General features: G+C 46.0%; 1 protein-coding gene across 4 annotated transcripts; it reads left to right on the top strand.

Annotated features, from left to right (window-relative positions):
• The first annotated feature begins 51 nt into the window (after nucleotides 1–51).
• LOC125979631 (nipped-B-like protein B) lies at nucleotides 52–14,411 on the top strand. Of its 4 annotated transcripts, none has more exons than XM_049738048.2 (47): nucleotides 52–284; nucleotides 1,241–1,373; nucleotides 1,477–1,642; nucleotides 1,781–1,881; nucleotides 1,962–2,070; nucleotides 2,151–2,308; nucleotides 2,392–2,519; nucleotides 2,749–2,836; nucleotides 3,025–3,546; nucleotides 3,610–5,334; nucleotides 5,438–5,545; nucleotides 5,700–5,828; nucleotides 5,897–5,959; nucleotides 6,121–6,210; nucleotides 6,343–6,452; nucleotides 6,521–6,607; nucleotides 6,674–6,905; nucleotides 6,984–7,135; nucleotides 7,211–7,291; nucleotides 7,365–7,465; nucleotides 7,526–7,649; nucleotides 7,728–7,810; nucleotides 7,883–8,015; nucleotides 8,097–8,240; nucleotides 8,417–8,503; nucleotides 8,591–8,790; nucleotides 8,856–8,958; nucleotides 9,187–9,285; nucleotides 9,362–9,508; nucleotides 9,586–9,720; nucleotides 9,800–9,898; nucleotides 9,973–10,026; nucleotides 10,106–10,214; nucleotides 10,299–10,435; nucleotides 10,515–10,655; nucleotides 10,730–10,823; nucleotides 10,951–11,105; nucleotides 11,170–11,260; nucleotides 11,324–11,497; nucleotides 11,577–11,767; nucleotides 11,941–12,048; nucleotides 12,152–12,352; nucleotides 12,423–12,569; nucleotides 12,680–13,035; nucleotides 13,175–13,349; nucleotides 13,464–13,652; nucleotides 13,734–14,411. In XM_049738048.2, the coding sequence occupies exons 2-47, from the start codon at nucleotides 1,310–1,312 to the stop codon at nucleotides 14,091–14,093; spliced, it is 8,250 nt and encodes a 2,749-aa protein (XP_049594005.1). In that variant the 5' UTR covers nucleotides 52–284; nucleotides 1,241–1,309; the 3' UTR covers nucleotides 14,094–14,411. The 4 variants fall into 4 exon arrangements, with proteins under 4 accessions (XP_049594005.1, XP_049594007.1, XP_049594004.1 ...); XM_049738050.2 differs by having other exon boundaries at nucleotides 134–427; nucleotides 13,737–14,411; XM_049738047.2 differs by having other exon boundaries at nucleotides 134–427.
• Nucleotides 14,412–14,553: the final 142 nt, after the last annotated feature.

Raw genomic sequence — 14,553 nt, 5'->3', positions numbered from 1 at the left:
GGGACGGAGAGGGAGCTAGAGTCTCCTCTCTCCAGCTGCCATCCGACTGCTGCTGCTCCTCCCCCTCCGCCGCCACCACCACCACCACCACCACTACCACCTCCTCCTCCTCCAACGGAGCCACTTCTTTCTCATCACATCCCGAGATAAATAAGAGCGGATTTAAATCTTTTCACATACAAGGGCTCCATCGCCACCCCGTGGAGGCCGCCTCATCGTGTACACCAGGCGGCCCTTTGGACGGTCGCTCTCCGACACAGCTAGACGGGAGAAGCTCCCGGACGGTGATTTTGTGCTTTTGTACCCCCTTCAACGTTTCCTCCCTAGTGGTCGGGTCGGGGTTACGCTTCCTCCTCTGGCGAGAGACGCCAGGTTTTGTGAGGGAGGTGGAGATGCGACGTTGAAAGGCCACTGCCGAGCAAGCGAGGTGAAAACCCCGAGACACCCACCCGAGCCTGGCCGAGATTTGCAGGGCTAAAGCGGCTAGCTGGTTCCGATCCGGTGCCTGGGGGGGATGCAACTTACGGGCTAGACCTAGCCAGCTAGCCAAGCTACAGCTCCAGGATGTTGCTAGTCGGCTAACCGACTTACTTTTTCGGGCACCGCTTATATTATACGTCCACTACGACATTTAAGTCACAATAAACAACTCGTTACGCACTGTCAAGCGGCGTTAAGGTGAGATACTGTCGCCAATGCGTGCTCGGAGCGTCCCCCGGAAAAAGCCTCAGTGTGACGGCGTAACAAAAGACAGGAATTGAGACATGGTTTGGTGGATTGGCCATCCTTTCTTGTTTTGTTGTTAGCACGGACATGCTAAGCTAACTCGAGACACTAAGGCAAAATCCTTCACTTTACGCTTATTACCGTATTATACGCGCTACCAGGTTCCTCTAAGTTTATATTTTGTGGAAGACTACCCAATGGAGCATACAGAAGGATGAAAACGCTTATGATAGCAGCACCTTCTGGGCCAGATATCCAAGTTACCAAGCAGGCTAGCTTGGAAGGCCTCTACACACTGTTACACGTAGAAATAACACAAAGTAGTAATAATTATTGTTATTACACTTTAATAACACAGGGTGTTTCTGAAGTCACTACGTACACTTGTCTTTTATTACCCCACATATCAATATAGAATACATATGTACCACCAGTCCATAATTTTATATTTTTGATTCGTTGTCGCCTTCTTAAAAATTCTAAAAAATATCAATGCTCTTTTTTTTAACCCTAGCATTTTGGAGATGTGAGGAACGGGAAGCCCCTTGGTGATATCGAGCAGCATTTTGACCTTATCTTCAGTATGAATGGTGATATGCCTCATGTTCCCATCACTACTCTCGCCGGAATTGCAAGCCTCACGGACCGTAAGTCGGCTTCCGTCTCTTTCCAAAGTGGCATTTAATGAGCATCTTTTTATAAATAATTTTGGTTTGTCGTCTCACCCCCGCCCCCCTTCCCTCACCTCAGTGTTGAACCAACTTCCACTACCTTCACCTCTCCCTGCCACCACTGCCAAGAGTCTGCTGTACAATGGACGAATCTCCGAAGAGGTCAACAGCCTGTTGGTGTGCCGCGACGACAACCTGGTAACTCAGCTGGCCCACGGCCTCAACCAGGTGTCCACGGAACACATGTGAGTATCTGGTATTATTGGTTTGTGGATGGGATGACCATGCGGGTGGTGGGACCAAATCTCTTCCCTGATCAGAAATCACAATTGTAGACCGTCTTCATTGTGTGACCATCATCTTCCTTTTTGTTTACTTTACAGAGAGCTGAAGGACAACTTGGGGAACGATGAGCCCGAAGGTGACATGCCTGTGCTCCTACAAGCTCTGCTGTCCAGAAACCCCAAAATATTCCGGGACAAAAGTATGGCAGCCAAAGACATCTTAGATAAATTTATTTTTTGTAAGCTATTCTCAATAACCCCCTCCCTCTATTTCTCTCAGGTGTAATCCAGCAACCAGCAGTACAACAATATAAGATTTCTCCAAACCAGGTCCACAGGAGCCCAGCACCAAATTATCAGCAGTCCCCAGTGACGCAGAGGACTTCTGGGTAAGAAAACACAATAGCGGATATGCCACAATATACATCTCTTTTCTTTTGAACTAAAATGACATGATTTGATTTTACAGATGCTTCAGCTCGCCACAGTCTGGGTCCGGAGCCCGGTTCATATCACAGCAGCAGCATTCAAACAGCCCCATCCCCAGTCCCTATACTCCTCAAAGTCCTGCTGATTACATGCAATACAGTCCTCCCAGTTACTCGCAACACCAGCAGACGCAACAAGGTGCCCCCCCACGTCCTCCATAAAAATCGACACAATGGCTCAATCACTAACTAGCAATCACTAAAACTTACTTTATGTTTCAGTTGGCGGTAATCTTAGGAATCTTCACCACAAGGTGTCAGGACAGCTATCGAGCAACACATCCAATCATCATGCCAAAGCAGGCTCGGATGACGACTATGTCAACATTGCGCACAGACTTGGGAATGAGGTATAGAAAAAATGGAGAACAATTAATTAATGAGAGAGTATAAAAGCCAGCCTGAAAGAAAACAGGAATCAAAGTTGTGTTTTGAGATCAAATTGTGTATTTTTTTTATTTATTATTGAATTTTCTTGTAATTTACAAATAATTAAATAGTATAATTTTCCAAGCCTCTTTTATTGACATTAATGCTGAAACACGTAAAAGAAAAACTAACCATTTTGAATTTTAACAGGAAAATGAGCACTCCATGATGGCCGCCTTGTTTCCAGTCAAGTCACCGCAATCTGTGTGTTCCCCGGATGAGAACGAACCATCTAAATGTATGTTGCCCTAGAAACCATCAAAGTAGACAAAAGACAGTGTGACCTTTGACATCACAACACACTGCTTGACCTCCCAATAAATACATTATTATCATTCAATTGGACAAATAAATGAAGTCAATCCAATCATAAGGCATATTTTTCCAGAATTTCCACCTCTCCATTATTTCCTTGTTTATCAATAGGGTCCAGATCTCTGCTCATTATGCAGTCGCCTCCTTCCGACGTCCCCCCCAGCATGGCTCCCAACATGCTGCTCTCCTCCACGGAGCGAAAAAAGAAGCAGAAGCAAAGGAGCAAGGCGGCCGATGAGCACCTGGAGAAAAATGCCTTGTATGACATAGTGAGCACCCCCGTGAAAGACTCTGCCAGGCTGACGTTAAAGCTGTCCAGAGTGAAGAACGCACACAAAGAACAGTACGAAGTGTATTCTCCCAGGAAGGACGCGACGCCGCAAGCGTGCCTGACGAACAGTAAAAACACCATCCTGAACTCTAACCAGGACTCGCCGTGCAAATTTCCCGCGGAGGAGTCGCCAAACTGTCAGCAAGTTCCGTTTCAACCAAACGAGACCACCGCTGCCGTCTCAGCGGTGGTGCTGCTGGATGACGCCGAGGCCGACATTGAGGCTTTGGCGGAGATCGAGAGGACCGAACGTGAATCTGGTAGCGAGAGAGAGCGATGGTCCAAAGAGGTCCAGGATAAAGGTATCGGAATATTTTACTTCATTGCCATTGACGCCTAGTTCTTAATATTTTGTCATTTTGCAGACAAACCGCTGAAAAAACGAAAGCAAGACTCATACCCTCAGGAACCGGGAGTGGACCTGACTGACGGTTTCGCTGTACAAGGCGGCAACCAGATAACACCCAAGAAGAAGAACGCGGCCAGCAACGGTTCCGGTCGTCCCGCTCTGATGGTCAGCATTGATCTGCAGCAGGCCGGCCGAGGATTACGGCAGCCCATCGTGGTGCTCGAGGCCAAGCAGGTCCTGGGTTCTGATTCCGAGACGGAAGCGGAGAAAGATAACACCTGCCAACTGACTGTTAGCAAACAGCTCGTCGATGACTCCGCAAAGTCCGACCCGGATATCCGTCTGAAGGAGAAGAAGGAAAGCCTGCGGGAATCCAAACACAGAGCCGACGGATGGTGCGGAGACTCGCCGAGGCCCAAGCAGAATCGAGACCCGGAGTCTCGGCACAGGGAGGAAAAGAACGACAACGGTCACTGTCAACCTGACTCCCTGAAAACCTCCAACAAAGCAGACCGGAACGCCGATTGTTATAACGAAGACAAAGGTAGGGAGAAGAAGAGGACGAAAGATCACGACGCGGAAAAAGTTTGGAGTCGGGAAAAAGAGAGGGACCAAGACCCGGATGTGGGGAAAGAAAAAGAGATAGACAGGAATAAGATCAGAGATAAAATCAAAATTCGACAAAAGGATACAGACAGAAATAAGGATAAAGAGAAGGAGATGGATGGGGATAGAGTCCGAGACCGGGAGAAGGAGAGAGACGTTGACAGAGTGAGAGATTGTGAAAAAGATCGAGGCAGGGATAAGGATCAAGGTAAAGATCGCCCAAAGGAAAAGGACAGAATCAGGGAGAAAGTTCGATCTAAGGAGAAAGAGCTGGACAAGCAGCTAGACAGGGATGAAACTCGATTAAAAGAGAAAGAGCGAGATAAGGATCAAGATAGGCAGAAAGATCGGTTAAAGGAGAAGGAGCGAAATAAGGAGGCGGATAAGGAGAAAAATCGATTCAGGGAGAAGGAGCAAGATAAGGAGAGGGATCGATTCAAACAGGAGAAAGAGCGATTCAAGGAGAAAGAGCGAAATAAAGAGATGGATAAGGAGAAGGACCAATTAAAGGAGAAGGACAAAACTCTGGAGAAGGAGCGCAATAGGGAGAAAGCTCGGGAAAGAGTGACGGGAGAAGGTAAGGAAAGAGTCAGGGAGGACAAGGCCAGGAAACACAAAGCGGCCATGAGTAACAGCAACAAACATGAGCAGTCTCCGGATGGGACGGCCAAACTAGACAAGGAGCACAAAATCAGGCAAGATGGTAGCAGACACCTCAGTGACCTCAGCGCTCGTGAAAGGACAGACAAATCCAATTTTTTGATCCCGCAAAATAAAAAAGAGAGGAAAGGCGGCGATGAAAGTAAAGAACCCTCCCAGGTGAAAAAAAACAGCGAATTTGAATTTCCTTCCTACTTACTGGGGGGAAACTCAGGAGCGCTCAAGAACTTTGTCATACCCAAAGTGAAACGGGACACCGTGGAGAAGTGTCCCGCCGTTTCGGGCGACTTGCTCGATGTCTGGAAAGAACCTCGCGTTGTACTGGAGAGGAAGTCGCTGGTCGAAAACCTCAGCAAAGGCCCGAAACCTGTTGTGAAAGTGAAAAGGCTGAATGTTGATGACATACAAAGCATCAAGAAGGAACTCAAGGAACCGGACCAGTTGTGGAATTTGTCTTCTAGTCACAAATCGAAAGGTAACAATTGCCAGGAATTTTTTTTGGGGAGGACCGCACATAACGATCTACCATTTACGGACTTGGCTACAGTATGTGCATTTTTTTTTTTTTTTTCTTACAGATGTCAAGCGGCGGCACAGTATGATTAGTAAATCCCCAAAGTATACCGAACGCTCCGATGAAGAGAAGGAAGCAAGCGATGATGACAACGACAACTCGGAGGATGAAGGTAATCCACCAAAACTCATTGCAGCTCTGCTTACCTTTGAGGTTGTGTTTCACTGGAAATGAATGGAAGGCCCTCACTGGAAATTTTAATCATATACTCAAGTCAGAAAATGATTATTGTTGTATAGAACACGATTGTCTTTGCTGGGTTTTAGTGATGAAAAAAAAGAGAAGGAAAGATCAGAACAAGTCGTGGAAGCGCGAGTCTAAAAAAGGTCGCCAGCGGCAACAGGACTGGAGCTCAGGGGAAAGCGACGGTGGGGCACCGCCAAATTTAAGCGACGGTGAGTCACTCAAAATGTTCTGTTTGTGTGTTCATTTTAGATGCTCACTGTGTTCCTTTTTTTTTCAGTGGCCAGAAAATTGAAGAAGAAACATAAAGAGAGAAAGGCGTACGAAAAGATGCGACCTGAGGGTTAGTATTTTTTTTTTTTACATTTTTCTGTTTCATTTTGGAACTACTGTTTTTTTTATTATTATTAATTATCTATTTTTTGGTGGCCTTAGCATTCCTAAATAAATTGTGCATCCTGATGAAAATGCCCAAAGTGCAGTTGTCTAACTTTTATGCCGCAGATTTGATGGACACGTCCACTTTCAAGAGATTCGTCGCCAGCGTGGACAACATCTTGGAGAGTCTTGAAGACGTGGACCTAACTGGCGCAGGTAAATAAGCCTGACTAAAAAAAAAAAAAAGTGAACACCAAAAAAAAAAAAAAAAAAAACCCTGGCACTCATTTGAGAACCACAGCAAAATATTTGTGCACCCTCAAGCTACGCTCCTCGTGCCTTTCTCAGGTGACGACGGTGATGATGAAATACCAGAGGAGTTGCTGCTCGGAAAGCACCAGTTGAACGAGTTATGCAGCGATTCAGCCAAGATGAAAGAGATGGGCATCTTTTATAAGGTAGGTGCATTATTTTCCTTGAAATGTAAGAAAACAACACGTGATTTGTATTTGCTTCTCCTCTCCAGTGTTCATCTCAGAAATTGGTGAAATTCATGAACGTCCTGGAGAAGAACATTCAGGACAGTGTCAAACTGTCCACGTTGATGAACCATGTAAGTTATTATTGTAATTTCATTAGTAAACAATTTTTGGTAAAATTCCACTTTGTCGTATGGAAGGGTAACGACTCCATGGACGAGGAGCGGCTGTGGCGCGACCTCATCTTGGAGCGGGTGACCAAGTCGGCCGACGCCTGCCTGACGGCGCTCAACATCATGACCTCGCCGCGCGTGCCCAAGGTGGTTTTCATCGAAGACGTCATCGAGCGGGTGTTGCAGTACACCAAGTACCACATGCAGAACTCCTTGTACCCCCAGTACGACCCCACCTACCGATTAGATCCCCACGGAGGTAAGGAAATCATCAATCACCCCTTTTGGCTCTTTTCACAAAGGTCCTTGATGATGGATTTGTACTTTCGCACCCAAGGTGGTGGGCATAATTCCAAAGGCAAGAAAGTTAAAAACTCCAGCCATAAGCAAAAGACGGTGCTGCAGCTCTACGGCAAAGTGTGTGACATCATCAGCAACCTTTCGGAGCTGGTGGAGATCCAGCTGCTGACCGACAACACCATTCTCCAGGTGAGACTCTTCAGCTGGGCTGTTTTTTCTTAAAACACAAAAAAGTGTCTGATTGTCAGTCTGGCCATTGCATAGGTGTCCACCTTGGGTATCACGCCGTTTTTCGTGGAGAACGTCAGCGAGCTGCAGTTGTGTGCCATCAATTTGGTGACGGCGGTGAGTGTGACCTTTCATCAACGCCATTTCAAAATCATTTTCCATCAAATGTCCCCTTTTTGCTCCTCTGCAGGTTTTCTCCCGCTACAGAAAGCACAGGCAGCTCATTCTTGAAGAGATCTTCAACTCTATGGCCAGGCTGCCATCCAGTAAACGCAACTTGAGAAACTTCAGGTAAACCTCAGGAGATTGGAGTGATGGGGCGCCCCTCCTCTAAATGACTTCTTCTGATAGATTAAACAGCAGCGATGGAGGCAGCAAGCATATCCAGATGGTCACCGCCTTGGTTCTTCAGCTCATCCAGTGCGTGGTGCAGCTTCCCTCCTCAAAGGACGGAGACGACGAGCACAATAAGAAGGCGGGCAGCGCAAAGCATCATCAAGTCATTTAATCCAAATATTCCTAATCGTACTCACCATCTGTTTGCTTTTTGCAGGTGGACAAAGACGTCCTCATCACAAATTCCTATGAGACCGCCATGAGGACTGCTCAGAACTTCCTGTCAGTGTTCCTCAAGAAGTAAGTCCGTTATATCCAAGTGTAAATTAGATGTTGAGTAGCAAGATAAGAGCTTATGCTCCGTTGCATCAGATGTGGCAGTAAACAGGGCGAGGACGACTTCAGGCCTCTCTTTGAAAACTTTGTCCATGACCTCCTGTCCACTGTCAACAAACCCGAGTGGCCCGCTGCCGAACTGCTGCTCAGTTTGCTGGGTCGCCTCTTGGTAAGCGATGATGTTTGAATCACACGTTTTGGAGAAAACAACCTTTAATGTTAATTTTTTTTTTATCTGATCATCCTCCAGGTGCACCAGTTTAGTAACAAGCAGACAGAGATGGCGCTGCGGGTAGCGTCGCTGGATTATCTCGGCACTGTCGCTTCTCGTCTGCGTAAAGATGCCGTCAGTAGCAAGATGGACCAAAAGGCCATTGACCGCATCCTTAAAGAGGTACTTAAAAAAAAAAAAAAGTCTTGTAGCTCTATAGTTGTGGTTAATTAAAAAAAAAGATGACATCAGACATTATAAATGTAGAAGATTAGTGGCTACAAAAAAAAAAAATCTTAAATGTTGATCGTAAGCGTTTGAAATTTAAAATAAATAGTCTCTAATCATCATCTTTGCAGTTCCCCGGGAACGACGAGACTCATCAACTCCAGAGGGCCCTGTTGTGCTACATAGAGGAGAGCAGTGAAATCGATCCCGCTCTCGTCGTGAGCATCTTTTAATTTCTCTCGTTAATCGTTGGCGCTCAGCTCGTAAAACTCGATGCTCACCGCTGGCACCGCGCCTCCCCGCAGTTTGCCAGGAATTTCTACATCGCCCAGTGGTACAGGGACATCACCAGCGAGGCGGACAAGGCGATGAAGTCGCACGACGACGACGACGACCCGAAAGCTTTATTTGCCGTCAACGACGTCGACTCCACGGAAGAGATTGTGCAGCGGGCGGAATCGCGGAAAAAGTTATTGCGCAAGATCATCAGAAACTCTCACACCAGGTAAAAATCATAACAAGACTTTCTCGTTCAGTCACCTTGATTAAACCGTCTTATTTGTATTTCAGGATCAGCTCGGACGCAATTGACTACAGGGACTCTTGTTTGATTGTCCAATACCTCGCCTCTATGAGGCCGTTCTCACAGAGTTTTGATGTTTATTTATCACAGGTAAAGTAGTCATGTCTGTTGTAGCATAAAAATAGCAATATTTAAATGTAGCCTCACATCACTAGCCCCGCCCCCTTTTTGAGTTTTCACGAGATGCATTGTAAACTAGATCAATTCTGAACATAGCGTTACTTTAACAATAAAAGGTATCTGAAGTTTAATTTCTTTGGATGTACAATCAATTAAAATTTAAACTGTCAAGATAAAAGCGATGCTACTTTGTTGTAGATCCTGAGAGTGCTCGGTGAGAGCGCCATCGCAGTCAGAACAAAAGCCATGAAGTGTTTGTCCGAGGTTGTGGCGGTGGATCCGAGTATTCTCGCAAGGGTGAGACACTCGCATATTATTAAATCCATAAGTCTTTCTCAAAAACTGACAAATCTAAATTTTTTTTGTCCTTCAGCCCGACATGCAACGTGGCGTTCACGGCCGCCTCATGGACAACTCCACCAGCGTGCGCGAGGCCGCCGTGGAGCTCGTCGGACGCTTCGTGCTCAGTCGCCCTGAACTCATCGAGCAATACTACGACATGCTCATCGAGAGGATTTTGGTAACTTAAATTTGACACCCGTGTGCGGCATAATTTAATTTAGGATATGTTCACAATTTAACCTTTAATCTCAATAGGACACGGGCATCAGCGTGAGGAAGAGAGTCATCAAGATCCTGAGGGATATTTGTCTGGAGCTGCCAGATTTCCACAAGATCACCGAGATGTGCGTCAAGATGATCCGAAGGGTCAACGACGAGGAGGGGATTAAGGTTTGTTTGAGTCAAAACAGTCTCAGAAGCTTTTTTTTTTATTTACCTCTATTTACATAAGATGATTTGATCTTTGCAGAAACTGGTGAATGAGACCTTCCAGAAAATCTGGTTCACGCCAACACCCAGTCATGACAAAGACGCCATGATTAGAAAAATCCTGAACATCACCGACGTGGTGTGTAGTTGATTTACGTGCAGAATTTTATTTTGATTCAAATGTGTGATCTTGTATTTCCTCTTTGACCACAGGTGCTGGCGTGTAAAGATTCCGGCTACGATTGGTTCGAGCAGCTTCTCCAGAATGTAAGCTATATTAGATCTGATCATCCATACCTGTGATTTATGCTAAATTATTTGTCTTCTGCCATTTTTTCCTTCCCAGCTTCTTAAATCAGAAGAAGCCGCTTCTTACAAACCAGCTAAGAAGGCCTGCAGTCAACTGGTGGACAATCTGGTGGAGCACATCGTGAAATATGAAGACTCCATTGGAGGTGAATAGAGAAATGGATTTGTTTTTGTGCTTTAAATAAAAAAAATAAGAGTCATCAAGCAATTTCATAATGTGTGTGTTTCAGAGTGTGAGGACAAAGGCGGCAACTCGGGTCGCCTTGTGGCGTGCGTCACCACGCTGTACTTATTCAGCAAGATCCGACCGCAGCTGATGGTCAAACACGCCATGACCATGCAACCCCACCTGAACACTAAAGGCAACGTAAGGAGCAACTGCTGATTTCTTGTATCACAGCGCCCTCTACTGGCGACAATAACAAACTGCCTCCATCCTGTTGCAGAATCAGAATGACTTGATGTTGATTTGCAACGTGGCCAAGATCCTGGAGCTGGTCGTGCCTCTGATGGACAATCCCAGCGAGAATTTCCTCACCACCATCGAAGAAGACCTCATGAAGTTGATTATCAAATACGGAATGATGGTTTGTTTCATTTTGCGACGTTGGTGGTGCGTGCGAAGATGGTGGTAATGTCAATCGTGCGGTTTTCTTCTCAGGTCGTGCAGCACTGCGTAAGCTGTCTCGGTGCCGTGGTAAACAAGGTCACACACAACTACAAGTTTGTTTGGGCTTGTTTCAATCGTTTCTACGGTAAGTCCATTCTCCCTTTACTTTGGCCACCACGCTCCTTCATCCTTGATGGGACGCTTCAGTTTGAAACTCATACCTTGCCGTTAGATAAAAACACAAATCAGCTTTTTCCTTCCCCGAATTCTAGGCGCCTTGGCCAAACTCAAGACCCAGCACCAGGAGGATCCCGACAGTCCCACCTTGGTGACGAACAAGCCCACACTTCTCCGCTCGCTATTCACGGTCGGTGCTTTGTGTCGACACTTTGATTTTGACCAAGAGGAGTTCAAGGGTACCAATAAGGTAGGATTCATCACCTTGATTATTTAATACTGATCATTAACTTTTCCAACTCTTTGTGTTCTAGCTCCTCATTAAGGACAAAGTCTTGGAAGTTCTTTTGTATTTTACCTCGCACAAAGATGAGGTGGTCCAAGTCAAGGCCTTGATCGGTTTAGGTATGTCAGCACATCTTCTATTTGTTTTCCCCTCAGCATTTACATGATTTCTATCACTTGAAGGCTTCCAGTTCATCATGCACCCGGAGCTAATGTTCGCGCAGGACGTGAAGATTCTCTACAACAACATTCTGTCCGACGAGCACAGTCTGGTCAGTTTGAAGGTCCAGGTGCTTAAAAACATGCAGACATATCTGCAGGAGGAGGACTCGAGAATGCTGGAAGCCGACCGTGACTGTGAGTTCAAGGCTCGATCCTTCACGTGTTCTCCCTCTTCGTTCCATCACCTTATCATGTTTGTTTTTTGCTGACTCAGGGAAGGAGAAGGCCAAACAGGAAGATCTGAAAGAGATGGGCGACATCTCGTCGGGTATGAGCAGCTCCATCATTCAGATCTACCTGAAGCAAGTGTTGGACTCCTTCCTGCACGCGCAGTCCACAGTCCGCCATTTTGCTCTCAGCGTTATCACGTTGACGCTCAGTCAGGGCCTCATCCATCCTGTGCAGGTACTACTTTTTTTTTTTGTTCAAAACATAACCCGCTTCTATTGGCAGAAAATCCTGCCTGTTAACAATTTGCTATATGGTTCAAAACGTTAAATAAAAAAAAAAAAAAAATCCCTAATCTTAAAAAAACAAAAAAACAAATTTCTTTATAACAACAATTTTTTTCTTTTAAGTGCGTTCCCTACTTAATTGCCATGGGAACTGATCCGGAGCCAACCATGAAGAACAAGTCTGATCAACAACTGGTGGATATTGACAAGAAGTATTCAGGCTTTATTCATGTAAGTGTTCTCACGAAGACCGTTGTTCAAACATACTAGAACTTCTGAACTCCACACACGAGTAGCTCTCCCTTGATTATCTGCGGGTTTTATGAACTGACAGATGAAAGCCGTAGCAGGGCTGAAGTTGTCCTACCAGATCCAGCGGGCCATCGCCGGATCCAAAGAGGCGATCATCCGAGGCTTCCGTCACCAGGACACCGACGCGGCCCTCTGCGCTCATCTGTACACTTTGGTCCGGGGGAACCGCCAACATCGGCGAGCCTTCCTCATTTCTCTGCTCAACATGTTTGACGACAGCTCCGTAAGTCGAAGATAGTCATCGGAATGCTAGTCGGGTTATTGATGAATGGCTGAATCTTTGCCTTCTTCAGAGAGCCGAAGTGAACTTGCTGCTATTCGTGGCGGACAATTTGGCGTGCTTCCCATACCAGACGCAGGAAGAGCCTCTTTTCATCATGCACCACGTGGACATCACTCTGTCAGTTTCTGGCAGCAACCTGTTGCAGTCTTTTAAAGAGGTGAGAAGATTTTGCCCAGCTCCACGTGCAGTATCAATTTGTCTAGACGTAATAAATAAAAAAATCTGATTATTCAATTTATTTTTATCCCTACTTTGCTCCCTGTGTAGTCTTTAAGAAAAGGACCAATTCCAAGGCCGAAGAAAATAAAGAAGAAAAAAAAGAAGAAGGAGAAGAAGGCCAAGCCTCGGAAGATGCGAGACAGCTCTGACGACAGCGAGGAGAGCAGCAGCCAATCCAGTAGCAGCAGCAGCAGTAGTAGCAGCAGCAGCAGCAGCAGTGAGGAGGAGGTGGTGGAAAAGCTCCACACGCAATCTGACTCCGACATGGATGACGAGGATGTGGTGATGGCCCGCCTACCTGAGGACCAGAAGCCTCTGTTGGACTTTTCCCTGGCTTCGCAGGGAATCCTACTGCTGCTCATGCTCAAACAACACCTCAAGAATTTATACGGCTTCTCAGACAGGTAGGCCAGCACTGGAATATTCCACGAAACCTTATATGGTAGTCTTGCTTGAATGATTTGATTTAAATCAATATTATAGATGGAAAGTTTTTGACTGTCAGTACTCCAGTTCGAAAAATATTTTGCTTTTATCTGACAGCAAAATCCAGAAATACTCACCGACGGAATCGGCCAAGGTGTACGACAAGACGGTGAACAGGAAATCCAAGGTGCACTTCAATCCTCGCCAGACTCTGGAATTCCTGAAGGTCGGTCTATCCAGCTCTGACATCAGCTACGAGACCAGGAAGTCTATCGTCAAACAGTATTTACACGTAAGAATTCTGTTTCCGAGAACTCATTATCCCCTTTCGGTTCAACCGAGTCATTAAATCAACGTTTTGGAGATTTTTTCAGGGGTTAGTTATGACCTTTTATTTTCGTCATAGTTCAAAGTGCTGATGGACCACCTGGACCGCGAGGAAGATGAAGAGGAGGGCGAGGCCAGCGCCAACGCCAGAAACAAAGCAATTACCTCGTTGCTCCAGGGCCCCAAATACCGAAACCACAACCACAACAATCACAGGGCGCAGATCGAGTCTGAGGATGAGGAGAGCGAGGATGAAGATCCCCCGGCGGTAGAGAAACATCTTAGATATTTTATAAAATCCCTTTATAAAAAGCCAAACAGCGTCTTGACAGCTTCTTTTTACCCACAGCAGAAGTCACGACGAGGCGACGACTCTGCCGAGGACTACGGCCACATGAACGAGAGCGTGGACGTGACGGACGTGGTGGCCATCTGCTGTCCCAAATACAAAGACAGGCCGCAGATCGCCAGGGTGGTACAGAAGACCAAAAGCGGCTACAGCGTACACTGGATGTCCGGCACTTACTCAGGGCCCTGGGTTGTGGCCAAGAAACGGGACGGTCGCAAAAAGGTGCCTTGGTTGGACAATATTAAGGAGGCGGACATTATTTATAAGAAAATCTCCTTAACGAGCGGACAAAAGCTGACTAACAAAGTGGCACAGACGTTACGAGCACTATACGCCGCCAAGGACGGGACTAAACATTAGACAATACTCTGGCAACGCAGCACCACATGGATCCGGTATGTTACAGAGACGATCAAAGCTCTTTCTATTTAAGGACCTCATAGACCAAGTTGAAGTTAACATACCAGGAACAATTGTTTCAAAACAAACATTGGGTGGGAGCTCCTTCGCTGTTGTGCAGCAACCCGGTTCGTTTTTACTCCCACTGACTGTATTATAGTTGAACTAAAAAAAATATGTTTATATCTGAAAATAATTCTGTAAAAAGAAGAAAAAAAGAAAGTGAATGTTGGAAATTAGTGTATTGACGTTCTTAATAAAGTGTTTTTGGACTTTAAATGAGCAGCAAGCCTTTTTGTTTTGCATTTGTTTTGTGTGTTTGTCTGGTTTTGCAACTTTGCCTTTTTGCTTGCAGCATTTCTGCGTTCTATGTGTTTGCAGCGCCACCGCATTTTGGACCCCCTCGACCACCGTAGAACAT

This window comes from Syngnathus scovelli, chromosome 13, assembly GCF_024217435.2.
Source record: "Syngnathus scovelli strain Florida chromosome 13, RoL_Ssco_1.2, whole genome shotgun sequence".
Classification (NCBI taxonomy): domain Eukaryota; kingdom Metazoa; phylum Chordata; class Actinopteri; order Syngnathiformes; family Syngnathidae; genus Syngnathus; species Syngnathus scovelli.
The sequence above is the reverse complement of the archived record's forward strand: the minus strand, read 5'-3'. Positions and strand labels throughout refer to the sequence as shown.